Consider the following 26150-nt stretch of genomic DNA (forward strand, 5'->3'; position numbering starts at 1 on the left):
TTTTTAGGTAATACACATTAGTTTAATGAAATTTGTTTAGAATTTCCTATTTGGAATGAATACAGAAAATCCAGGGGAGAGTCAGGGACACTTAATCCTTTCTGAAGCAATTTTAATTAAGTGCATTTTTTAACCTGGCCAAAAATGTCACATCCTAAAATGTATCTTTTTCTAATGATATATATAAACATAATAAGGTCACTGAGGGCACTAAATGATGCTTAGAACAAATAACAGAAGTACACCAAATGTCTGAGAGAGCTTTTCAGCCAACAGAGTGTGGAGACATATCACTGTTCTCTATAAACATTGCAGACCAGTTGGATGATACCATCATAGTCACCAAGAGCTTTACCACTGGTTTGGGCAAAGATTTTTCTCCAATACTTGATAATATTATTTTTATGGTGACATTTACTGAAGCACAAATATAAACAGACTTCATAAACATGAATGCTGGCATTGGAAATGTTTTAGCAAGTATTCAAGAGACATGAAATGATTTTACCCAAAGGATTTCTTGAGAGGACAAAACACAGGACATCACAGTGTATCAGTGTTAAGAATTTGTAACTTATCCAAAAATGGACAGATATTCCTTCTTCCTTCCCTTTCACTCCCTCTTGGGACTCACAGTTGCACCCAGAAGGGATTGACTGCAGCAGTGTTCTTGTTCATGTACCACTGAACAGACCCTTTCACTGCCTCTGTCCTTCAGAGTTCCCCAAGCTGCACTTCCTCGGCCAGCAGCTGCAGCCCCCCAGAGCCACAGCAAGCTCTGTCCCACGCTACGTCTTTGTTTTTGCTGTCTGACAAAAGTTGTAAATCTCCAGGATTTTCTTCTATTTACCATTTCCAGTACACTTACTAGAAAATACCTGCTGCAACAGGTGATGTCTCTAAGTTGTCCTCTTTCAGAACCATTTAAGATAATATTCATTACAGCTGTTCTCCAGAGGGAAGTCAGTGGTAAAAGGCAAGCTAAGGTTCCTGTTTCCTGGTGCTATGTGCCTGAGGAGCAGCCATGCAGTGTTTCATCACCAGCCAGCACCACACTGAATCACAGCATCACTAACGTGTATAATTGCTTGCAGAAAGGTTCAGTTTTAGAATGTGCCAAACATACAATTTGATCAGGGTGTGTGAGTATCCAGCATAGGTTGGTGGTGGTGCATTCTTATGGCCGTGATTCACACAGCGTTTGAGCCACCTACCTCCTCCTCATCAGGAAGCTGCAATATTCTGTCCTGTTGGAAAGAAACCTGGACTAGCTTTTTTAGAAGTTGATGGGGCTCTCAGCACACATATATTTCAACCTCTCAGCCCTCCAGTTAGGCCAGTAATATTCATGACGTTGCTGAGAAACAAGAGTTTCTAATCTAATAGACAACTTACATTTTCTAGTAATAACTAATATTCTAAAATGTAAAAAAATAAAGCTTCAGTATGGCATTTACACTTCCGAATAACTCTACTTGTTGTAAAATGTTGCTGTTTTTAATGGGGGGATATACTGTCAGTTTATTATTTATGTCAGGTTTGTCAGCTAAACAGATTGTAGGTTCGGAAAAGAGCATTCATTTTGTGGTAAGAGGAAATATTTCTGCTCAGGATTATACTGTTTAGAAGACAACATCTTCCCGGTCGGTACTGAGAAGTACCAGGCTCCCTGCATACCTCTGCCTGTAGTTGCAAATCTCCGGTGCAGCATCTGCATAACTTCAGCAGCAAGTCCATCACTCGGCGGGACACGCAGCACCTCGGGCCGGCTCAGCCCGCCACCCCCGCACCTGCGGAGCACGGACAGCGGCTATGTCCCCGCGATGTGACACGAGTGCACACAGCGGCTGCAATCGTCCCTGCGGCGCAGCCGCAGCTACCATCCCGGGGTGCCGCTTCCCATTTCCCACATCTATCAAGGAATCCCACAATGAATATCTTTCTCCAGTATTCATGGATTGAGTAAATAAAGATAATTTGTTCCATAAAGTTGTGTTTGGCATGCTGCAGCACCCATGGAGCAGAGGCCACACCTCTCCGATGTTTTACAGTATCTTGAACAACAGATCTGTGCTGTAAAAGCAGAATTTAAAGAGCAAGTTTGAATGGATGAGGGATGCTGAAGTACAGCAAGGCTTGTGCTAGAGTCCATCAAACGGCTGAATTGCAGCTGAACTGCAGCTGTGCAGCACATCTGGGAGAGCCAGGAGCGATGCATCCGATCCCAAATACCTGCACGGACCTTTGTATCAGTTTTCTATGTAAATCAGATACTAATGCCCAAATTATTCTGGTTAGCTACAGGAGCTTATGATGACCTGATCTGCACGTTCAGCTGCAGCGTTAACATATTGCTTTTGCAGGCAAAAGTGCATGCCCCAATTAGATTAAAAGGTGGATGTTTTATTATCTCTGCACTACTTTACCATCCTTTTAACTGGAATCTGCAGGTCACTGGCCTTCACTGTAACCCAGAAAACATTTTGAAGATATAAGAAATAATTCATTAAAACTATTGAATAAAAGTTTTTAAGTAAGCATATTTATCCTTGAATAATATAATTCTCATAAATTTTAAAATTCTGGAAACAGAAAACATCTTTTTGTTTGACAATAAATGCCCACAATTAAAACTCCTATGTTAAAAAATGTAACAAAGTTGTTATAGGCAACACTTTCACAGTCTCACAGAAAAAGGATACTTTTAACATCCCACTCACTGTATGGGGACAGAGAAAGTGAATGTGAGGCTGAGCAGACACCCATTACAACCTCACAAAAACACAGAAGAACCAGCAGATAACCTGGGACTAGCAGTGGAGCCAGGCCCACGGTGGCCAGGGAACGCTGCACCTCCAGGGTGAGCAGTCAGATGTGGATAAGGGCCTGTCAGGGAACACCAGTGGAAACACAACTGGTAAGTGGCTGAAATGCTACTTGTACCTGGACTTTCATCCTTTGGCTCTAGGAAAAGAACAAACACATGAGTTTAAAGAAGGAACCATGTGAAAGCAGTATCATCAGAATAGTATTGGACTGCCAAAGACTATCAAATCAAGATACATAAACACAACATCATCAACAGTAGATGAAACTCTTTACAAACTCTATGTGATCAGCAGTCCAGGTGAGACGCAGAATGGAATAAAAACAGGCATCGCCACTTCTAGCAATAAAACAGGAACAAACAGGAATACTTGCTGAAAATTTACTTTTCATTTCCTTCATACTAAATTAGAAAAGGGGCTCACTTCAGTGAAAAATTTTACTGCAACAAGAGAAGATTTTGCACAGGGCCAAGGTTTCCCACACAGGAACCTCAGAGACAGGATTTGTTTATCTTCTTTTTAATGCTATTGAGAATGTCACCTAGAGTGGGACACACAGACTGTCCTCTTCATTATGTTTATAATGTTACATTTATAACATAGAGGAAAGGTCACGTGAGCACTGGGAGTGGGATTTCTAAAACTTTTGCACCTATAAAAACAATGAAGTGGAAAATTTGCATTTCTAGTGTCTTGCTTGAGCCACAGAGAAGTCATTATTCGCTAGTGAATGAAAAGAAGAAAAAATGCTCATTTCTTGTGATTTATCCCAGTGACAGGGTTAATGACACAGGTAGACATGCCCATTGACTCATTAAATTGAATTGCAAGACACAGCTAGAAGTTAATTTCCTTTGGTATGTACTTAGGCACCTTGTAATGACAGTATTTGTGTCACTGGAATTCAGTCCCAACCTAAAACTGCACTGATTTTTCAGTTCAAATCTGTGGAGGCATTTTCATGCAACTGTTTCTCTTCCAGAGCTCTGCAGCTGTAAGAGCTCACATCTTTTGTAGGTCAGGCACCGCGACGGACGTGAAACGTGTACATGACTTGGTTGCAGTGGTACACTCACTGCAGGTGCTTTGCTACACAAATATGTACACGTGTAGAATATTAATGACAACTTTCATTCACAGGCAGCATATGAATTATCAATGAATCCAGTTTCTGTGTTTAGCAGGAAGTGTGTGGCAAGGGCTGATGGAACGCTTGGAATCATAATCTTGGCTGTAGTAGCTATTGCTGTGTGTGCCACCCCAGATGGCAAAAACTCCCCTGAAGAAGACTGGCTCACACTGTAGCAGAGCTGTGCAAGCTGCAAACACTACCTTTAAGAACATTCTGAGGGGAATAGTGAAGTTGATATCAGAAGGAGCTGTGAGATGTGGATCTGCCTGTCCCCACTGAGGCGCATGGTCTGTGTTTGCTATTATCAAGGTACATGGTGGCAGTCAAGGAAATGATCAAGAAAAATGGGCTCTGAGACTCCTCATGGTTCAGCCATGCTGGCAGCTGGGACTTCTTTCCCATTCTAATATCAAGTAATGATATTATAAGGAAGCCCAGCTGTAGAAGGAGAATAAAATACCAGTGTCCTAAAAATCTCTGGAAAATTCATTAATCCCTGCAAATCAGATTTCGGTAGATTTTAATTATCCCTTGAATACACACTCTAAAATACTTGAAATATTAGAATTTTGAGGCTGTCAAAGCAGTTTTGCCTGCTTTACAAGTAGATGGAAGGAAAGCCAAGGTAAGTTGGGAAACCATTTGAAAGTCTTCTCCTAAATTTCAGTCACCTGTGTTTCTTGTGTTGTCTGTGAAATAACCTTGACAAATGCCTGTGTGGTGCATGGGGTTTGCACAGCCCTGTCTTGTCTATTGCTGTATAAAATGAACAAGAGCAAGGGAGGGGCCAAGGCTCAGCACAGGCACAGCTGACACCAGCACCCTCAGGTGCTCTGGGTACAAACACAGACGTCCTTTATGTAACTGTTACATTAGTAATCTTTGCTGCTACTCGCAGGAGGAACAGATAAGACTGTACAGCTTTAGATTACGAAATTTTCAGTGTCAGTTTCTTTCAGTTTTTGCTATCTAGATAATTTTCCACATGGAATTACCTCTTCGCTTAGGTCAGCATTTCAGAGAGCTGCATGGCACCACTCTCAGCGCCGAGCTGCCAGCGCTGGAGGTGGCTGTGGTCACTGTCCCTGGGGCAGCAGGGCTCTGGGATCCTAGGCCAGCAATGGGTTCCCTGCCCGGGTCTCTGCCAGCTCAGCTGCAGTGTCACCGTGCTGGGCTGTGCACAGCTCTTTGGCACGCACCGCTGTCAGGTCACAGGGCCTCAGAACAACAAAGTGATGGGAGAACTCTGCTGGACAGAGTTGCTTGGCTGTGTTGGTCACACAGGAACCGGGACAGGCCATGCCAAGACTCTGCTGTGTCACCTCTTGTGACCGCATGGGTTAAAGCAGCAGTGGTCTGTGCCTCAGTTTACCCTCAGGAACTACCATTTTGAGATACTAAACAAAGGACATTTTGAGATTTTACTGAATGGGATTTGTAGATTGTGCGAACATTCAGTTCCCGGTGCAAAGTGCGAGTGTTTCTACACTGACCCTGTGAAGGTGCACTGGGAGATGCACAGGGGAGCACTCGGAACTCCCGCTACACGGAGGTGATGGACACAAAAGATCTGAACGTTCCTCTCAACTCTGCTGACTCCACATCTGTGGGGCAAGGTCACTCACTAAAACAGAGCTGTCCCGGGAGGGGATTCCTGGGAAGGGACACTCGGAATGCACTACAGCGCCCGGTGCCTGCGTAAGGCCGGGGGCGATGAGGTGTACCGGTGGCCTCCTCTTCCCGGGGCTCGTTGACACCCAGCGTGCCCAGTGCCGGCATGCCCGATGCCAGCGCTGCTGTGCCCGGTGCTTTCCCGGTGTGCCTGACCTTCGTGGCCCGCGCCCGGGACTCCCGGCGTGTCTCCGGTAAGTACCCGACACTCGCGGTTCTCCCGGGGTGCCCGGGCCGCCCCCTCAGGCGAGCGGCCGCGCAGTGCACGCCGGGAGGCGCGCGCGGCACGCTGGGACACGCACCCGCGCCTCGGCAGCCCAAGATGGCGGCGGGCGGCCGTCCCCGCCCCCGGCCGCGCATGCGCAGCGCCGCGGCGGCCGCGCCGCTCCCGCCCTCCCTCCCGGCGGCCGCGGCGCCTCTGACAGCGCGGAGCGAGCGGAGCGTTCTCGAACGCCGGGACCACGTACCGGGACCCCCACACCGGGACCGCGACCCCGCACCGGGACCCTGACCCCGCACCGGGACGCCGCGCCGGTGAGTGGGACAGGCGGGTGGCGCCGGCCTCGCGCAGCACAGCGAAGCGGCGGCGCTGGCGGGGCTCAGTAAGGCCGGGGCCCGCCGCGTCCCCGGCCCGTGGGTTGTCCCGGTCCAGGGCCCGAGCCGCTTTCCTCTCTGCTCTCCCCCTCCTCTCCCGCTCCCCGCCCTCGCCCTGCTCCCCCCCTTCTCTCCTCGCTCTCAAAATGGCGGCCGCGCCCGTTGGTGAGGAGGGACCGGGCGGGGCGGGGGGCGGCGGGGGGGCCGGGCCGGTGTCCTCCCCCCGGCTCTGTGTGTGGGGGCTCTGGTGGCCGGGGCGCGGCTCCCGCGCTCCCCGCGGCCCCCGGCCCTGCTCCCGCGGTGACTCTGCAGGAAAACAGGGCCCGGCGGGAGCGGCGGGGCGGGCGCGGAGCCGCCGCCGGGCCCGTGTCCCCCCCCCCGCGGGCCGCGCCGCTCCGTCCGTGACTTAGCAAATACCGGGAGGAGGCGATGGACCAGGGTAATTAGCGATAAAATAGCATTCAGGATCGACGGGCCCGGTGTGTGCTCAGGGCATCCCTCCCCGGTTCCTGCCGAGGCTTTCCCCTGTCACCCTCTCCCCGGCCAGGGCCGGGCGTCGGGCGATGGCCCAAATCGCCAGCGCGGCCGAGGCACCGAAAACAAGGCGAGAATTAATAATCCAGGGAAAGGAGTAGGTGTTGTTTCAGAATTTGTTTCGCATCCCCAGTTTTCCTGCAGTGCTCAGCAGGGCAGCAACGATAGGAGGTGGCTCAGACCTTCAGAACCAGCTGCAGTAAAACGGGGGAGGGAGGTCTAATCTCTCCTTCTGGGGGTCATATCACTGCCTGGATGGCTGCAGGTGCACAAGATTCTCGTGAAAACCTTATAATATTGCTAAAATTCTGTATTTATTGGTACTCCCGAGGTTTTGTTTCGGCAGGAGGTTATATGCAGGCAGGGCTTTTGATAGAAGCTGGGGGGGTAGGTGCCTCCCTTGAAAAGTTTGGGGTTTGTTCAGTTCTGTGGGCGTGAGATTTATTTTTTTTTTGTTTGTTTTTGGTTTTTTTCTTTAAGGTGGATGCAATGAAACTTGACCTTTAATACCAATAATAATGTGACACCTTCCCTTTCTTTGCCATGGTATCACTCGAACCATTTCCTCACCGACAGTGCTGCAGCAGTGGGCTTGGTTGGTGCAGGTCAAGTCCTTTCATAATGAATTGCCTACTAAGGATGGGGGAAGGTTAATCTAAGCTATATTAAAAACCTCTAATAAACACCGTTTTTATATAACTAATGTTTGGGCATATTGACCTGGCTAAATGATGTATTTTTGTGGTGATTCTTTTAAGTGTATGTTCCTATGACAGTATTGTTCATGGCATTAGGAGGTGATGGTTAAAGAACCTCCGTTCAGTGATGATCATTTTTTAAATGATTGTGCAGCATTTGGCTGCTTTTCGGGAGAGGGAGGGTCTGCTGTCAGAATGTTGTTTGCCCTTAGAGTAATTTTGTTGAATAGGAAAATTATATTGGGGAACTAAACAAAGAAAATATTTTTAAACTGTAAGATGCGTTGCAAATATCCGGCTTGTTCTCGGGCATCTCGTTTTTGTGTGTTTCTGTTGCTGTTCCCATGTTTGTGGATGCTGTGAGCAGCCATTGAGCAGGGAAGAGACTGGGTGGAGTAAGGAGGCAAAGCTGCGAAATGGCTCGATTACCCTTTCGGAGCTTTTTTTCCTCCCTTTGCCGGGGTGGAGGAATACTAATTGCCGTAACAATGAAGTCTCTTCTTTAGGAAAGAATCTAATGGTGCAGGAAGCTTCGTAAATGAAACAAATCTCACATTCTGTTCTGAGGCTGATTTTTCTGCAGGGTGGATTTTGATTTGTCTGGCAGTGAGAAGTGACCAGTCACTGTTGCAAAGCCGGATTTTTTTTGTCTGATAACCGCTTCAATTTATCCACTTAGATATGCACTTGTTGAATTGATTTTATTTACACTTTAGATAAGAATTACAATTTTTGTGCGGGTGTTTTACACACTGGATTCTCTGGAATCTAGAGAAGCCTCTGTATTGTGGCTTCATGCTGTTATTTGTTCATGGAACTTCTTGGTTAGAGCGGATTATGGGTGGGCACACAGAAAAAGACAATCCCTGGCTTCTCTGGTGACCACAGTGGAGTGGCTGCTGTCAGTGTACAGACTGGATTGCATTGCCCTTCGTCATGTGCCAAGTCTGTGTAAAATGACATCTCAGGATTTTGGAAGCCCCTCTGAGCACTGTAACTCTGTAAGAGCATTGCTGTCCCCCTTGGGTACTACTGCTTAAAGTTGTGTAGGAAAAGCATTTGAACAAAGGATTTGGGGAATACAATAGGGATTGGAGGAAGCATCTAGGAAGGACTGCCTGTGGAATTGCTCTCCTGTTCCACATGTGCCTCATGGCATTCCCGTCTGATTTCAGTGCTGATTGGAGCAAGTACAGCACTGAACATGGATGGTTCTGAAGCAGGCTGAGGTTTTGCTTTTTCATGGGGATCTCAGTTCTAGAGTGTAGTTGGTGATAGGAGATGGGTACACAAGAAAGAGACTGTTTCTCTTAGTATGTCCAAAATTAAAATAAGGGACAGTGGTTTCTGCATTATTTCTAGTTCATTCACTTGGAGTAGATGTTCCAGGATTCAGTGGCTGCATGAGCTAAATACCTGAGTCTAATGCACATCCAGGCTAAGGCAAATGAAGAACCCAGTAAAATGCTCACCATCTTAACAGCTTTTGTTGATTTTTGCCCTTGAAATGATGTCAGTCACTTTTTCTACAGGATTAATTGTTCATTTAGGTTCTACAGAAGCAAAAGGCATCGGCAGTTCCTTTCTGGCTGCTCATGGGCTCTGTCTTGCCTGTCCTGCTGACTCCTGTGCCCTGTCCTAGCTCCTGCACGCCTCCCAGCCTGGGAGCTCCAGCTGTGTCTTTGCTCTCAACTTACTGTCTATCCAACTTGCTGTGGATGAGACAGCTCCAAAATCAATGTCTGCTGACTGCCTTGATTGGCACTCCAACTTTTTCTTCCATGAAAAACTCACTAGCCAGTGTCCGTCATTAATTACAATGTATTTATACTTCTTGTGGAGTATTCTGGGAAAACAGTAGGACCCCTCTGCCTCAGGGTAGCTCAGGTATAGACTGCATATGTTTGTAAGTTTTTTTACAACCCTCTGTAGCTGCCCTGTATTCCTGAACTGGAGGGGTTGGAATTGCCATAGTAGGAAGGAGAGTGACATTGGAATAGTTTGGTTTAGATCAACCTCTCTTCTACTTTGGTGAACTTCAGGCCCATTTTCTAAACTAGAGGCAAAGACTGGCAGAGTAGCTGAAGTGTCCATGAAGTGGGCACTGAAATACTTTTCAGACTGAAAATAAGAACTGTGTAGGCCTAAATTCAGGAAATCAAGAGGACAATAGAAATCTGTAATGATTATTAATAGATAATAATTTCAGATTTCCTATAGGGTGTGGAGGAGTTTCCAGCCTCTAACATGTAATTTGTGATGGCAACTGAAGGTCTTTCCCTAGGGTCAGAGCCATGTGTGTTGATAGAATGGTTCTGGGATTCTCCTGTGAGGTTTGTTGCAGAGAAGTCGTTAAATTATGCACTGTCCATACTTTCATATCTGTCAGTGATGTTACAACTGGCTCCTCTTTCTCCCTTTTATAAAAGAGCTTGAGTATCATTGTCAGGACAGCCTGACTACTAAAAATGTATTGCACTGGTGGAGGCTTGCCTGGGTTCAGGGGCTTTCTCAGGAGCTACTTTATTACCTAACACAAGGGAAATGGGGCTCCTAATGTGGCTTTTGAGGGTTTTATTCACGGGTGATGTTACTTGATCTTTTGATCTGTCTGACAGAGTAGGCTGCATTTCAAGTTTTTAAAAGTAGGCATTCACACTAAGATACAATCCCGACCTGTTTAAAATCAATTTTCAAGTACATAAAGCTGTTTCCTCAGAATTCTTGCTCTGAATGCTGTCCCTGCTAGAGGAGTATGAATGGCTGTGCTCTGTGGGCAATACTGTGCCACCACAGAGGTGCAGAGGTGTGGTGTGAGGTGTAGCTCTGTCAGCTCAGCTTAATGGTGGGGTCCTGAACCTAGGTCAGGTTAAATGTCTGGTTTTCATGTATTACAGTTATTTTAAAACAAAACTTTTCTTCATTCCTGCCATGTTCTAAGACCTACTGACGAACAGTACATATTAAAAGCATTGGTGAGAACCAGGATTTTGTCTGATGAAGAGCAGAATTCCAGTTTTACCCTGGAGATGCCAGCTGCTGCTGGCATTAGCCCAACAGATGTGTATTGCTAACCTGTATCTTATCTCAGTTGTTTCACGAAGGGCCTTTTCCTCTCAGAAGAGGCAGGACCTGGATGAGGCAATGTTTGTCTCATTCATAATGTTTAAAAGCTTATTCTGTTTGCTTTTTATTGAGCTCCTGCTCTGTCCTTAAGGGATTAGATAGGTGTGATTTAGACTCGCTTTTTGTTCACTGTCTTGGAAGCCACCTATCAGTTCACTTCCTACTGGCATCTACTGTCAGGAAATTTAAAAGAAAAATATTACTTAGGGAGTAAGTGTATGCTGAACTCCATTTCCTTGAGACTATAAACATACAGTACTTTCAGAACTAATGCTGTGCACAGCACTGTCACACTCGCCAGTACCATATATATATGCATGTATAATTATGTAAAAAAAAAACAACATTAATTCAAAGTACCTGCTAGTTAATACATTTGGAATTTATTTTTGCCATTTCCTTCTTAATGGTATTGCTTCTGAGTGAGCTCTGCAGCTTGGCTTGGCTGCTTGTGGACTTTGGATATGGATTTTGATTAAATGGATGTAATAAATACACCTTTGTGGTTGTGATTCTCTTGGTTCTGGAAGACTTACCTGGTAATTTTTACTAGTAACCACTTGCTGCCTTGAGAAGGTGTTTCCAGAGATGGGACCATCCGTGGTTGAGGTTTGTACGTGGTGCAGCAGTCTCTGTCCTGTAATTTCCTTGGATCCGTTGTTAAGTAGGTCCCTGCTGAGGGAGCTGGTCGAAGGCTGTTCAGAGGCACCTCTTGTTCTGGGGCTGGTTGGTGACTCAGCTGTCACACCTCTTGTGAGGTAGGTGACAGGCTCTGTGGGGTGGTGCTGTACTGGTTTGCATCTGGGCTAGCGCAGGGGCATTCATGACTGAGATTATTTATACTTTGACTCTTGTATCTGTGTTAATTGTTCCTGTAGTGCTCAACAAACCATAAGTTCTTTTGGTTTAATTAGACAGACAAGTGTTCCCTCCCCACCTCCCCCTGAGATTGCCTCTGCCTTGTTTTTCTGCTTAATACTAAAGCAAAGGTGTTAAGTTTATCCTTCTTTAAGACTAGGGGAAAATCAGCTGAAAGCATCTAGGCTGTTTGATGCAGATAAATGGCTGTTTCTTCCATAAAGAAACAACACTGGCAGCTTGTCTTGAGCTGGATTCACATGCTTTTGGGGGTGAAGAAATAAATTGGATAAGCAATTTGGTTTGTTTAAATTCTCCTATCTTTGCAATCTATTAAGAGGATGATGTCATTAATGAGTGTTTGTATGTATTTTAAACAGATGGTGTCTGTTAAATCTGTAATGGTAGAAGTTTCTGGTTCTCTCACCTTCAGCTCTGTTTTAGAGGCAAGAGTGTAGTAGCTGAAGGTTGGTGATAGGAAAGACAAGATACCTTCTACCAGAACCCTGATTTCATTATTTTTGGTACTAACTTCGTGAAAGGTTGAACACTGTTCCCTGCAATAGAATAAGATGCTATAGATGACAATTACAATGAACTTTTTTGGTTTTTGGTCCGTTCCATTTCCCCCCCTCCCCCACCCCTGAGCAAGTGAAGCCATTTTTGGTCAACAAGCTTTGAAAATGGCTAAAGGACCAACAGTGTTGTCATGATTGAATAGTGGAAGTTCTGTCTAAGTTCTTGTTTGTATTTCTTTGTGGTTTACACCTATCCCTGTTTCTAAAGTTTTAACATAAGCATTCCTTTAAGTTCCCTTCTGGATATTTTTCTGTATAAATTTAGTCAGTTCGCAGTTGTTTTCGTTAATACCACATTTTTAGTATAACATGCAGTTTAATAATTGAATGATTTAAATTTGGATATTGTCCTGTGACCTCCTTTACAGTTACAAATCTGCTACTTAATTTTTCAAGCCAGAGAAGTATGGGAGGAAGAACTGAGAAGAACAAAGTTTGAATCCAGTGCATGCCTGCTGACAGACATATCTAAGTGCAGCACTCTTCTCCTGGTAGTCTAGAATTGCTATCCCAAAATGTGTATGTGTTATTTGACCTAGCAGTAATGATACTGAAAAAGACCCTGCTGGAGTCATCCAGCTGACCCTGATGTGTTTTGCTCTGAGCTAGTGTTAAGTAGCAGCGTGTAATATTGAGTCCCATAACACTAGCCCTGCTTGCTGTCCTACCACTGTCACAACACTCAAGCAGCAGTGTGCAGAGTGCCATGTCAAAAACCTCTTCACACATGTTAAAAGCTTTATTTTCTTCCTGTTGTTGGTAGATAAATTTACCTGCATTTTCATACAGAGTTGGACGGGGAGGTTAGAGAAAGGATGTTTTCCTTTGTTTTCCACCAGAGCCTACACACAGACTTCAGGCTGGAGCTCTGACCTGGAGGAAGCTCAAAGGCTCTAAAATGAGATGATGTGACAGTGCTCAAGATGTTTCTTCTGAGAATTTCTTGTATCATGCTTCTATCAGAATTGCAAAACTGAAGTGATACATTGAGAAAAAATGTCAGGAGTGAATTAATTTAAAGTCTTCCTGGAAAAAAAATAAGATATTTTCCAAGCAAATTTGGTCCAGATTCCTCAAAGTCACTTAGTGTTGGTGCCTGGGAAGGTAACAAGGCCAGAAATGTTTTTCATTGTTTTGCAGTCCTAAAGGTGGGTAGTGACTACCAGTGATGTGTTAAAAACTTAGCTTGAAATAATATGGGAAAGCAGATGGACATAGGAGTTGATTTCAAAATGCACAGGCCTTTCTTCAGGCAGCATGCTGCATGGAGCAGCCAACCTGCTCCTGGTTTATAGCATTTTGATGACATTCCTTAGCTTTATTTTTCAGCTGTAATTGCAACCTGCATTCCATGTCTTTGGAACATAGGCACTATATCTGATCTGCTACAGATTGCTTTCTAGTTCCCCATGGATTTGGTGTTGAATTATTTTCAGAACTAAACTACTGTATCAGGTTTTTTAGCAAAAGCTGTAGAAGTAAGTGAAATGGAGAAGAAAACAGGCATAAAATTTTTCACTTTTTTCATATTAAAAATATATTTCCTTTGATAAGTCTGTAACTGAACAGAAACAGAAAATGTTTTTCGTGAATTATTACGAACACTGCACAGAATGCTCTACTCTGTGGATACTACATTGATGTATCAAGCAAAGTGTTGACCTACAGGCATTCTGAGACTTCCCTTAATTGCAGAATAACAGGCTTACTAAACATATGAATTAAAAATAAGGCTCAGAGTTGTAATTCAGATCAGATTTGCTTCTTGTTTTGTTTTTCCGAAATCAGATAGCTATTGGAGCTCGCTTTGTCATAATCCCTCAGCCAGCTTTACTGATGTAGGCTGAAAAGTGGAAAAAAGATTAACCCAGCTCATAAATGAGTAGCTTTCTCATATTCTCCGACTCATCCCTGCCGGCTTAGCAGGTGATGGATTCCAGCGTTTTCAAGGATAAGGTCTGCTTGCTGCTCTAAGAGCAGCTGCGTGGCTGTGCCTGGGTGATTCTACTGTGGATGAGCTTTCCTACAGTAACGGGGGGGGGCAAGATGGAGGAGGGAGAGGAACTGGATTATTTAACTTGTTACCGTTTTTCTTCCCTATCAACAGATAGAGATGTATATAGGAACCCTTTTCAGGTCCTAATAGTTATGCCCAGGAACCATGGATATTACTTCACTTCTGTGGAATCTGGTTCTGAGTACATTTGTGGAAAGAGTTGTCCTATTCTGTGGCTTGAACTTGATAAAGCAGTTGTTTGCTTATGGGCTTTAAAACAGAATCAGACCCATTAAAAATTAATTTAAAGGAAGTTTTCTTATATACTTGGTAGAATTTAGCAACATAATCCAGAGATGTAAGAGAACAATTCATGTGGTATAGTTCTTCCATAAGGGCTGAAGTTCTAATTGCCTGGGAATACTCCCAAATAATCACTTTGGGTTCTCTTGTTAATGTTATGAAACAGGATACACTGTCAGAAAACTTTGCAAGGACCTCCTGTGCCAGCCATGTAGCAAGAGACAATGCAACAAGACTTTCTCCTTTATTAATGCACAAATGGATCCTTTCAGCTTTAAAGAATTGTGGAATTTAATTCTGATTGTATCAATTCAGTTACTCTTTTTGGTGGCCTTTGGTTTTCATAAGTGACTGACCTTTCAGGAGGATTGTAAAATTAGCTGAAGAGAGCTGAAATAGGATTTTGGGTATATTAACAAGTCAGAAGTAAACTCCAAGAGTTTTCTTTGAGGTAGAAAAACCTTTGAAGAATGACAGAATGTGTTAGAGAAACCACTTGAAAGTTGGTAGCATGTAGCTGGACGCTCCGAAATGTTTTTAGTTTTATACAGGTTATTGACATTTTAAATGATAAATTAAGATTTAAATTTGAACCTAAATGTGAGTAATGGAAAACTCTTAATTGATTTCCCAGTGTGAACCCAGTTTTGTGTTCTTGTTGCTGGTGATAGCTCATGTGCCTTTTCAACACCCAAATGCTTTGTATTTAGGTGTGCCTGAGCTGGCAATCTGGGAATGGGAAAGTGAGGTCTGATTTTGTTTCCTTCAATAAACGTTCTTGTAGAATATCATTAAAAAATGTCATAATAATATGGAAAAAATGGTCTTGTAGCTGAATTAACTGAAGTATTAGAATTCTGCAAAAAAAGGGCAAAAATGTAGAATTCTTGAAGCACAGCAGTGCTGAGGTAAAGCTTTGTTGAGCTTTCAGAGCTGCACTATGCTGGTCTGTTCTGTATCAGCTGATGTTTTAGCTCTGTAATTGTTGCCATGTATCTCTTCTAATTTTTAATATAATGAGCTACAGGTACATGCTTAGTTTACCAAGCTTGTGTTTTTGTGGAGAAGACTGTTTATGGAGCCTAAGCAACGGTCCTAAAAACTGCAGAAATTGAACTCATTTACTGATAAGTTCCTGGAGGAGCCATGGACATATATTTGGGATATGCACTAGCAGATGAGGTTGCTGGACAACAGCAGCAGCAGCAGAGTGAACCTGGGGTGGTTGTGCTGGTGTGTGGAACAGTTCACTGTTGCTGCCAGTGTTGTGAACCAAGCAATGAAGCTGAAGCTGATTTTTCGGTCTTCTTACACCTCACTGTGGTAGCAGAGCACTGCCAGTGACAGAGGCGCTGTCACAGCTGGGTTTGCTGTGCCTCACTCCTGGGAGAGGGGAGCTCACTGCTGGTGAGAGGGATCACAGCTCAACTGGGAATTACTTTTACTGTGACTTTCTGAACAGCAGAAATGGGCACTGTTAGTCAGTTGAGCCATTGTAAGGGGTTTGTTTATGGTTTTGGTCCTTAAAAGTGTTTATGACACACTTAATAGGAGCAAACAAAAGCAGTGGAGAACCTTGAACCAAGCTTACTGACAGAATCCTGTGGAACACACTGACAGGATACACTTCTGAAAATGTGGATTTGGAAGGGCTTAGGTATATAACCCAGATTTTAGTACTGTTTAACATCCAGTATACTCTGCTAAACAAAATCATAATGAACTCTGAAGAAATTTACAGACTAGATGTGATTTATTTTTTTGTATGTACAGAACGGGCACTAGAAATTTTAATTCCAGTAATTTTGCTCTTGCTTGATGCTTCTTCTGGTAAATGAACACATATTTTTGTCAGGGTGAGACTAAAATGCTGATGAATCAATTTGATTTCATAGTCTGTTTCTCAGTTTTATTTGGAGAATACTTAAAGAAAATATTTAAGTGTCTCCTGAAGGAAATATGAACACAGTCATAGAAATACGTACAAGCCAAAGTATATCATTTATTGGCATGACATACCATGAGCTGAGGGGAATCTCTTGCCTAAGAGTGATTGTTTTTTCCCTACCTCATTGCTGTGACTGAGTGTGTAGATACTTGGATACCTCCTGTAGAGCTGTGTCAGCTAACAAATGGAGCTGAACTTGTTTCATTTTGCTCTTGGTGCATTTATGAATCGTTTGCAGGTCTCAAATTAAGTTATTGTGAAGTTCTCCAGTAATCTAGGAAGCACTTGAAGCACAGATGCCCATCAGTGGAAGAATGCAGTGTTTGAAGGCAGGAAGCAGCAGGGTGTATTGAATCCTCAGTCACCCCGGGGAAGAGTGTGTGTTCCTGTCGGTGCCAGGCCAGTGGTGCCTGCTGCCAGTGTGGTGTGGGGCTGGCAGGGTGCCCTGCTCATGGCCAGCTGCCCAAGGGGTGTGTGCTGCCCAGGTGGCACTGGCTCTGCAACTGAGCATGTCCTCAGTGTGGTGAAGCTCAGGAATCTCTGGGGGGTGATGGTCAGACATGAAGAAACAGGGGGTCCCATTTATTTTATTTTATTTTTTCAAATGAGAAGGGGAGATGAATCTGAACTGTACTGTTTTCACCTTCCCTTACAGGAGAGAATTCTTCTGCTTTTCAGGTATTTCTGCTCAGTTTGTTGCACTTCATCAATAATTCTCTGTGCTTTAGAAGCTTGTGCAGGGAAAAATTCTGGCCTGTGATGATTCTTGGCTGTCTCTTTCTAAATTAATTTCTTTTTAAAGATTATGCTTTAGTATTCCGCTCTCTAGTCCTGCAGCACCGAAGGATTGAAGTAGGTCTGCTCTCCTTACTGCTCTGACGTTTCTACCAGTCCTCAATATAAAAGCTGGTCCGTAGCCGGGTAAAAAAGTGGGCAGCTGGGATGAGGTGCAGCTGCCTGCTAAGGATCTGCTGCTGTTAGTGGAGCTGAGCAGTATGTTTTGTAAGGAAGGGTTTGTGTTGTGTTGAAAACCGTGCAGGATTTGTGTTGCTAGGAGGAGTGAGAGGTGCCCATTGCGTGTGTCGTACCTGTGCCAGTGACAGGCGTTCTGCCAGCTCCCAGTTTCAAAAGGCTTACAAAGATGCCTGATCTTACACCTGTAGCCCTCTGTTACTGTCCTTAGGCAGAGGTTTGCCACTTGGTGCTTTTGTATATGCAGACTATTGATAGGGAACCAGATAGGTTTTAAGTTAGAAACTACGACTTGGAGGAGTGTAAGTAGGTATTAATAAAAGGCACATGCTTGTTCACACTTAATTAGTAGCTGTTACTCCATGGGTGGCTAAGTTCAGTGTGCTTCTTCCTGTATTTAATAGTGGACAAAGTAAAATTCTTGTGCAGACACCTTTTTCTTCAAAAGATCTAACTTTTGTCATGACACTACCTTAAGATGCTGATACACGGTGGCCAGTGTCGGTTGCTTTTGTTCCCCAGGGCTTCCCCAGGGTTCCCCCAGAGCTCCAGCTGCCTTTCTTGGCTGAGCTGTTTGGGGGTAACACGGTGGTGGCTGATAGGTGATGGAGGAGGACTGGTTAGTCTTGCTTCACTGAAGCCTCTATGTCAAAAAGTCTGCTCCAGCTGAAAGAAAGGTAGTGCACATAGTGGCACAGGTGTGTAATTAATGGTGGTCCTTTTGGGCTTTTTGGGTTTGGACACTTGTTTGAGTGGGTTTGTGTGTGGGGTTTTTTGTTTGTTTTGGTTTTTGTTTGCAGTGGGCTTTGTTTGTTTTTGTTTTGTTCTGTTTTCCTCTATGAAGGAGGCAGTCCTAAAAATACTTTGCCTTCTCTTCAGGTGTCTTTGTAGTTAAAAGTTAAGTTAAAAGTTAATAAACAGGGTTTATTAGCCCTCCAGTGTTTCTGTTGTTGGTAAATATGTGTGCTATCTCCAACAGGACACAGAACAAGAATGCTGAGCAGGGTGCTTGGAACAGACGCTTTCTGGAGGAGCGAGATGCTGTAGATCAGTTGGTTGGTGCCTTTGGCTCGGCTGTTATTTGCTAATAGCAGGAGTAGCTGTTTTGCCCTGTAGCTGTTGGAATTTATCTAGTTCTAGGGTCTGTTTCTCACTAACAATTCAGAGTTAGGTTGTGGAGCAGCCCAGGTGTTGGGAAGTGGATACAGGGTATGGAGAAGCTTGGGGTTACTTTACATTTGACAGGGAAAAGGCATTTCTAAATAGGTGACATGAGAAGGGTGGCCTTACAAACACAATTGCTGTTATTTTTAGACAAGTGCTGTAGTTGCTTCTCCTGGATGCCACAACAAAATTGATGAGATATTGGGATTTTTAGTGGAATCAGTACGCTGGCACTGGATTTGCTAGGCATTCACTGACTAGTGGGGCTTCATAATACAAACCCCACGTTCAGGTTTTCCCCTGGCAGCCCTAGAGGCAGGTTTTGGACGTTTTGCGTGCGTTGTGCTGCCGTGCGTTCGGCAGTGCCGTGCCCGAGCCCGGCTCAGCAGCGGCTGTCCCGCGGCGCGCCCTCTGCAGGGCGCCTCTCAGCACTGCAGCACCTTACTGATAACTGAATTTCCCTTAATTTGCGTGTGGTACTCTGCTTTGCACTGAGCACCGGACATCTCTTGACACCCAGCTGTCTCTTTACCTGGCATGAATTAGGTATAGGACAAGAGGAAGTGAAATGCTTGCTTCTGTTCTCTGAAAGGGTGCAGCCTGTGCTGCTAGTTTTCAGCTGGATTGTTTCTGAAATAGCTGTTGGAGAAGTGGTTAGACTGATTAAATGAGGCATTGCCTGTTCAGAGTGTTCCTATCCTAACTGGCTTTCAGGGCAGTATTATGGTGTGCAGCATTTAACGTGGAAGATCCACCCGCAGGGTAGAAACAAGCAACTTGCAGCTTAAGCTCATTTTGAAGCAGACAGCAGGGCCTAGATAGGTTTAGAAAGAAGCCTCTGATCCCCTGTGATGAATAAGTAGCCATTAATGATACCAGCTTAGTATTTTCCTTACTTTTTTCATAGCAGGCTATTGTTTAAAGGAGGCTCCTTACTGAAATTTTTATTGAGCTGTGATACGGAAGTCAGTGTACCTGTGTGTCTAGAGAGTGGCAGAGGTGAGGCAGTAGGAGCATGCAGTCCTCAAGCAGTTGGTCAGAAGTTTACAAACCCACCTGCTGTCTCTGAGCCTGTGTGTGTTGCCTCAGTTTATCTCAGTGCTGAAGGCAGGTTGGTCAGTCAGACTTGCTGAGCAGCCTGAATGAATGACGAGTTCGGTACAGAACCTGCCAGGTGTGCAAGAAGTGCCATTTCAGCACTTCCCATGGTTGTGGTGCTCACAAGGTCCCTGCAGTGCAGAAGGCAAAGGCAGTGCTGACAACATGGGTTTGGTGATGTCACTGTGACAGAGGTTGAAGCTGCCCAGTTGAAGCAGGTTGTGCACTGGGAATGCTGCAGTTCATGTTTCTGAATCAAAGGATACTAAGGAGCTGTGTTTTGGAAAAGCACAACTCTACTGACTTGAACTATCTCGAGCATATTGGATTTCAGCCATATCCTGAATTGGCTGGCACTGCCAGAGGTGTTGTGATCTCCACTCCACTGCCTGAGCCCATCTGCAGTAATGGGCCCATGGCAGCTCTTCCCATGTTAATGGTGCCACTCAGATAAGATTGGAGGGCTGTTCAAAAATTTGCTGTGCCCTAAATGTGGGGAACAGGAGGTATTAACTCTAGGTAAACTACATTAACATGTGACTGAAAAGAAAACAAGTATTGTCTCTTACTCAAAGGTTCTTTGGACCTTCCTCAGGTGGTGGTACTGGGGTGGGAAAAGTCATTTGTTTGCTACAGTTGTGTAGCTCTGAAGCTGCAAGGCCCCCATGCTGGGGTAGAGCCAGAGTCTTTAAAGAAGCTGGATAGATCTTAAGGAAGCTGCCTGAGGAATGCTTGTTTCAAGGAAACAAATGATCTCTCTTTCCTTGTAGATGGATTGAATCTTCTGTGTTGAATGCCTCTGGATTTCCTATTGGATTTCACATTTGGAGAAATACTTGTGATTTAAGCCACTGTGGCAGACTGAATTGTGGATCCTGGGTTCCCAAGACTTTAGCTCTTGAGGAGAAGCCACTGCTTGATCACGTTAACCTGACATCTCAGCCACGATGGTGCTGTCACAAAGGCAACGAGATGAACTGTAAGGGATTATTATTTTTAAGTTTGCGTTACATTTTCATTAAACTTCAGTTATTAGCATTTGTTTCCAAATAGATCTTAGAGTGTCTCTGTTCACATGCCCTTTAAGTACTGTGTATTGTGATTTGGATCTCTCTATTTAGTTTTGATAGAACTGCTGGTATTTGAAACTAGAATTGGAAAATGATGAAAATATAATTTCAAAGATGGTTTAAAAATGGATTCTTCAATTTGCAGTAAGCCCATTGCAATATAAGCTGCAATTTGTGAATTCTACATTTATCTTGAGTAAATTCTGGAAATTTTTTGCTATTTTGCTTTGGAATGTAGACAAGGATCTGATCAGAATGTGCTATGTTGTGATGACAATCTTTCTCTGACTCCTTAAATTGTATTTAAAATGTTGTTTTGTAGAAATCGAGCAATAGCAGATTACCTCCGTTCCAATGGCTACGAGGAGGCATATTCGGTTTTTAAAAAGGAAGCTGAATTAGATGTGGTGAGTTCAAACAAGATTTTTATCTATATTTTCATTTAGAAGTCTGTCAGTTTTATGGCATCTGCATCTGTTCTGAACCTGTGCGTCTGTTACCTACGTGATAGCTCAGACAGTTTCAGAACTGATGGTGATGAGCTCACACAGCTTACTGCCTTGCTAGAAAAGGGAAAAATGTCATTGGGTGAGTTGACCATTTCTAAGCAAATTTATGACCAGATTTGTGCAACTTTGGAGACTGACTTCACTGGGAATCTTTGCGAAACAAGAAGACAAAACCAAATTATTTTTGTCCTCTGCTTTATCATACAAGAGCCAATGTTGGAAGATTCTTTTCAGATTTGAGTTGGGTCAGGAGTTAAGTCATTGCCTGAGTCTGTTGCACATCTCTTGGGTAACCATGTAGTAGGGAGGGCAAGGCTGAAACAGTTGGTAGAAGTTCATCATCCAGTAAGGCCAGATTGGACAGACTTGGAGCAGCCTGGTCTAGTGGAAGGTGTTCCCCTCTGGCACGGGGGTGGAACAAAATGAGATTCAAGGTCCCTTCCAGCCCAAACCAGTCTGTGATTCTGTGACAGTGTGACCAGCTTTGGTAAGCAGATCTGTTTGCTTAGACTGTACAGGTGCCAATGACTCAGACCAGTCATTTCTTGCAACTGCATTCTGTTGATTTGCCTTTGTCACAGATGATTTGGTATAATTTCTATCTTTGCCACCTGTTAGCATAGGAAGTATGCATTTCATATGGCTACAGCTGGATTGAGTAGTAAACTTCTGTGTGCTGGATAAATCCTTGCCTTTTTATTACATATCTTGCATTGTTCTTTTTCTAATATGCTTGAAGATTGACTTAATTTCTCCAATTTGCTACTTGTATTGCATAAATAAGTAGAAATGACAAATTGAAATACCAAACTTATAATTGAAAATTCTAATATTATTCCCCTATCTGCCTTATCTATCAGCCTAATTTAGTCTCCTCTTCCTAAAGCTTAGGAAAGCAATCTAAATAGGTTAGATGGTCCTGAGGGAAAGAGAAAATGCAGTTGCTAAAAGTTTCACGACTTTTATGCAAGAAAATCTGAATTAGAGTGGGCTATACTAAAATGAAAAAAAAAAGGTAAAGGCTGAAATTATTTGAGTAAATTGGAAGGATTGATGTGTAGCTCTACAAAGAGAGATTTAATTTTTGTATGGATTATTCATGCAGATAACTCCAGCTTTTACCATTGCCCCCCTATAGTAGTAGATTAATTTCTGTCTCTGACCAAGGTAGCCAGTCCTCAGAGCTTTTATCTTCCATGGAGTAAGCCGTGGCATGGTTATTTTCTGATGTTTGTTATCTTCATCTCATTTAGGATTATTGTAGCATGAGACTGTACTTTTGTCATGGAAAGAAAATGCAGCATTTAGTTACTTCTGCGTCTCTGATATTTGTTTTTCTGTGTTGCTTTTCTTCCTTTCTTTAAATGCTTCTTCTCAGAATGAAGAGTTAGATAAGAAGTATGCTGGACTTCTGGAAAAAAAATGGACATCTGTTATAAGATTACAAAAGAAGGTAAATATGTATGTGCTGGATATACATATATAAAAAGTTAGCACAGAAAGCATTCAGCACTGAACAGGCGTGCGCAATCCTGAAGCTGGAGAGGCAAGAGGTGCCTTGAGGCAGTTGGTGAGTAGGGAGGTGGAATCACTGTGTGCAGAGGGTCAGGCTGGACTAGAACAGAGGAAAAATCAGTGCTGCCTGTTGTCTTTGGCCATGGCCCTAGAGGGAAGGAGCCATTAGCTCCAGTGCATTCCAGTGGGGAATTGTGCTGCAAGTGGAGAGTACAAAACTCTTTTTAGTCATGCTTCAGTGGCTCAAGAGTGTATTAAAAGCAAAAATCCCCTAAAATCAGTGTGTTAACAATGAAGTCCTATCCCTTGTGCAGGTTAATACAGCGAGGGTTTATTAGCCCTCCAGTGTTTCTGTTGTTGGTTAATATGTGTGCTATCTCCAACAGGACACAGAATTCCTGCCACAGTAGCATTCCTTTGTGTTAGCACAACCTTTTTTGGTAGTTTGGCACGATGGTAATTCAGATGTATTTGTACAGTGTGTAAGTAAAGGGGTTTTTGTAGAACTTTTTTTTCCTGTGAAAATACTTGGGAATTTGAAAAGACTAAATTATTAATGATTAAATTATTAAGAATTAACTATAAATTATTGAAGAATAAACAATAAATGATTAATTCAGGTTTGATTTTTAAAACCAGTGCTACTGAGTGTTGGTAATCAGTTTTGGTCCATGCAATCTTTGCTTTACTCTGAGTTTTTGAGTCAGTTGTTATTTGGATTACTAATGCAGGAAGGTGAATTAGATCTTGTATAAAACTGGAAATGAAAAGTCTCTTTAAAATTCATACATTTAGGTAATGGAATTAGAATCGAAGCTGAATGAAGCAAAAGAAGAATTTACATCAGGTGGACCTCTTGGTCAGAAACGAGACCCTAAGGAGTGGATTCCTCGTCCTCCAGAGAAGTATGCATTGAGTGGGCACAGGAGTCCTGTCACTCGAGTCATTTTCCATCCAGTTTTCAGTGTTATGGTCTCTGCTTCAGAGGATGCCACAATAAAGGTATGTGTGTGCTCCAGACACTGGCTGTGGAATAGGTGACATCAATACAGTGAAACTTGTTCTCCTGCTGGGTTTATAATGCTTAAAGTTAGCTGAAAAGCAGTTTTCAAGGTGCATTAATTCAGTTAATTTGTAAGTAACAAAATCACATAGCAGAAGAGAAAAATAAATGTCTCTTTAAGCTTTTTAGGGCTGTCTGTCTCTTGCTTGATTAATTATTGAGCAAGATGTCAGACTGGCCTGCAGAGTGCAAATATGGGGCTGGAGAATACAAAGAGTAATGGGCTGCTGCTAACAGGTTGTTTGTTCCCTTGTCAGGTGTGGGATTATGAGACAGGAGACTTTGAGCGCACCCTGAAGGGTCACACAGACTCTGTGCAAGATATTTCCTTTGACCACACTGGCAAACTCTTGGCCTCCTGTTCTGCTGATATGACCATTAAGCTATGGGATTTCCAGGGCTTTGAGTGCATCAGAACTATGCATGGTAAGGTATAAAGGGATTGATTTAGCAGTCTGTGAAATTTTGGGTTTTTTTTAAATCCACGAAAACTGCTGATGTGGAAAGGGGTCATAGACCAGAGTATTTTCCAAAAGAAAAAGGGGGGATATAGTTTGATGCTTTGAGTGCTCTGTAAATAGGTGATACAAGCAGTGTTTATGGAATGAAATAGCATCTTAAATCTACTGTGCATGATGGTGTGGGAAGCATCCCACATAATGATGCTGAGGGATTTAGAGAGATTTTATCTTTAAATATTAAATGCTTGCTAGACGATGAAACTGCCTTCAAATCAGTGAAATATTCCTTCCTTCAGCCCTCTGTGTTCCAGATGCAGGGCTACTGGAAGGGAGGAATCAGTGCCAGAGGATGCATGGCTGGCTGCTCCATGCAAGGTCTGGCTGCGTGTGTTCGATCACATGGGAATGCTGCCTTTGCACTGGGTTTGAAAAGCCATAGGAAAAATGAGAAAGTACAACAACCACAGCTATAAGATTCTAATATTGACAGCAAATGTTTTTTGTAGTCTTATGTAAGAGTTTTTTCTTGCTTTTAGGGTCATCTTTTAGAAGTGGTATGTAGAAATAGACACCCACCCATAGATACACACAAGTAAACAGAAAGCACCTTTAAGGATGCTCAGTGTCTGGGTTGTGTGGGTTCTAAAAATGTGGATGATTATTTCATAAAACCTCAAGTTTACATGTAAAGATTAATCCATAAAACACACACTGCTGCTGTAGCTACTTGACCAAGATAAAAAAAATGGCAAGTCCTGTGTGCTCTGTGAAAACCCTGCCAGTGCCACTTAAGAAAGGTTTTATTTTGTTTTTAGGTCATGATCATAATGTTTCTTCAGTAGCCATCATGCCCAATGGAGATCATATAGTTTCTGCCTCAAGGGATAAAACTATCAAAATGTGGGAAGTCCAGACAGGGTAAGTGCACTTGTGAGCAAACAGCACCAGAACAAAAGCGAGGAGAAGCCACTGTGTGTAGAAATGGGACACAGGAATCTGAGTGTCAGCAGGCACTATTTAAATTGAGAAATTATGTGCCGTTTAGAGTACTTCACTGAAGGATTCTGCCACAATCATTAGGCAGAGGAGTTTAGATGTTAATACTGACCAATTAAAGCTAACTGGTTTTGTCTTTCTGGAAGCTATGAGGGTAAATCTCTAGCTCATGACCAATTAGGAAATAAATTCACTGGTTAACCCTGAGTTTAAAGAGTGTATCTGTTACTTTTCTGGACACAGATCAAGGTGTGTCCTGATTTTTTTTTTTTTTGTCTTCTTGCTTGTTTCATTTATCAGTTGTTTCTCTAATACCTAAATGACCTGTAAATCTCTACCTGTTCTTGAAATACCTGTTTAATGCAACTAGTAATGTCAGCCTCATTTTCCCCTAAGTTTCCTGCTTTTTACATTAACAAGTTTTGGTAGCTCTTAGCTGTCACTGCTTTCTCATGTCAGCGTCCATTTCACAAACCTTTTATGGCATGCTCCATCATCTGCCAGGATAAACATGTCTGTGCTAAAATATTTTATCTTGACCACTGAGACATTAAGTGTCCTCAGATTTCCAAGGCATGTGCAGTGGGTTGTTGCATCGGTGTTTGAGTGATGCTGTGGTTTTTTGCACAGTTACTGCGTGAAGACTTTCACGGGGCACAGAGAATGGGTGCGCATGGTGCGGCCCAACCAGGATGGCACCTTGATTGCCAGCTGCTCCAATGACCAGACGGTGCGCGTGTGGGTGGTAGCGACAAAGGAGTGCAAAGCTGAGCTCCGAGAGCACGAGCATGTGGTAGAGTGCATTTCCTGGGCTCCCGAGAGCTCCTACTCCACCATATCAGAAGCTACGGGATCAGAGGTAACATTCACGGGCTGTTACACAAGCATGCACTGGGAGAACTTTGTCCATGCTCTGTGTAGCATTACAGCCACTGAGCTTTGGGCTCAGAGGGCCTGGCAGCTACAGCAGGTGTATGAGTACTTTTGTCCAAGTATCTTGGTGTGCAGCTGAGCCCCGTCTTGGCTTCCCAGGATC

General features: G+C 43.5%; 1 protein-coding gene and 1 long non-coding RNA gene across 6 annotated transcripts in view; one reads left to right on the forward strand and one right to left on the reverse strand.

Annotated features, from left to right (window-relative positions):
* LOC147649652 (uncharacterized) lies at positions 1–5901 on the reverse strand. 3 transcript variants are annotated; one of them, XR_015278528.1, is made up of 4 exons: positions 5454–5901; positions 2805–2964; positions 1678–2232; positions 1–1247 (listed from the first exon to the last, which is right to left on the reverse strand). It is a non-coding gene; the product is annotated as an uncharacterized LOC147649652 (long non-coding RNA). The 3 variants fall into 3 exon arrangements; XR_015278526.1 differs by having other exon boundaries at positions 4956–5901; XR_015278527.1 differs by having other exon boundaries at positions 1678–2464; positions 2805–2886; positions 4956–5879.
* Positions 5888–26150, forward strand: part of PAFAH1B1 (platelet activating factor acetylhydrolase 1b regulatory subunit 1) — a 26444-nt gene continuing 6181 nt past the window's right edge. The window contains exons 1-8 of one of the 3 annotated variants that reach the window (XM_086859560.1): positions 5888–6165; positions 20271–20479; positions 20893–20977; positions 22458–22532; positions 23390–23596; positions 23915–24083; positions 24934–25036; positions 25745–25973. In XM_086859560.1, coding sequence (XP_086715686.1) covers positions 20448–20479; positions 20893–20977; positions 22458–22532; positions 23390–23596; positions 23915–24083; positions 24934–25036; positions 25745–25973 — 900 coding nt within the window. In that variant the 5' untranslated portion in view covers positions 5888–6165; positions 20271–20447. Of the gene's footprint in view, positions 6391–6458; positions 6665–20270; positions 20480–20892; positions 20978–22457; positions 22533–23389; positions 23597–23914; positions 24084–24933; positions 25037–25744; positions 25974–26150 lie in introns of those variants that run through there. The other 2 variants (XM_086859561.1, XM_023939436.2) reach the window with 2 other exon arrangements.

The sequence above is a fragment of the Cyanistes caeruleus genome, chromosome 21 (genome assembly GCF_971803275.1).
Source record: "Cyanistes caeruleus chromosome 21, bCyaCae1.hap1.1, whole genome shotgun sequence".
Classification (NCBI taxonomy): domain Eukaryota; kingdom Metazoa; phylum Chordata; class Aves; order Passeriformes; family Paridae; genus Cyanistes; species Cyanistes caeruleus.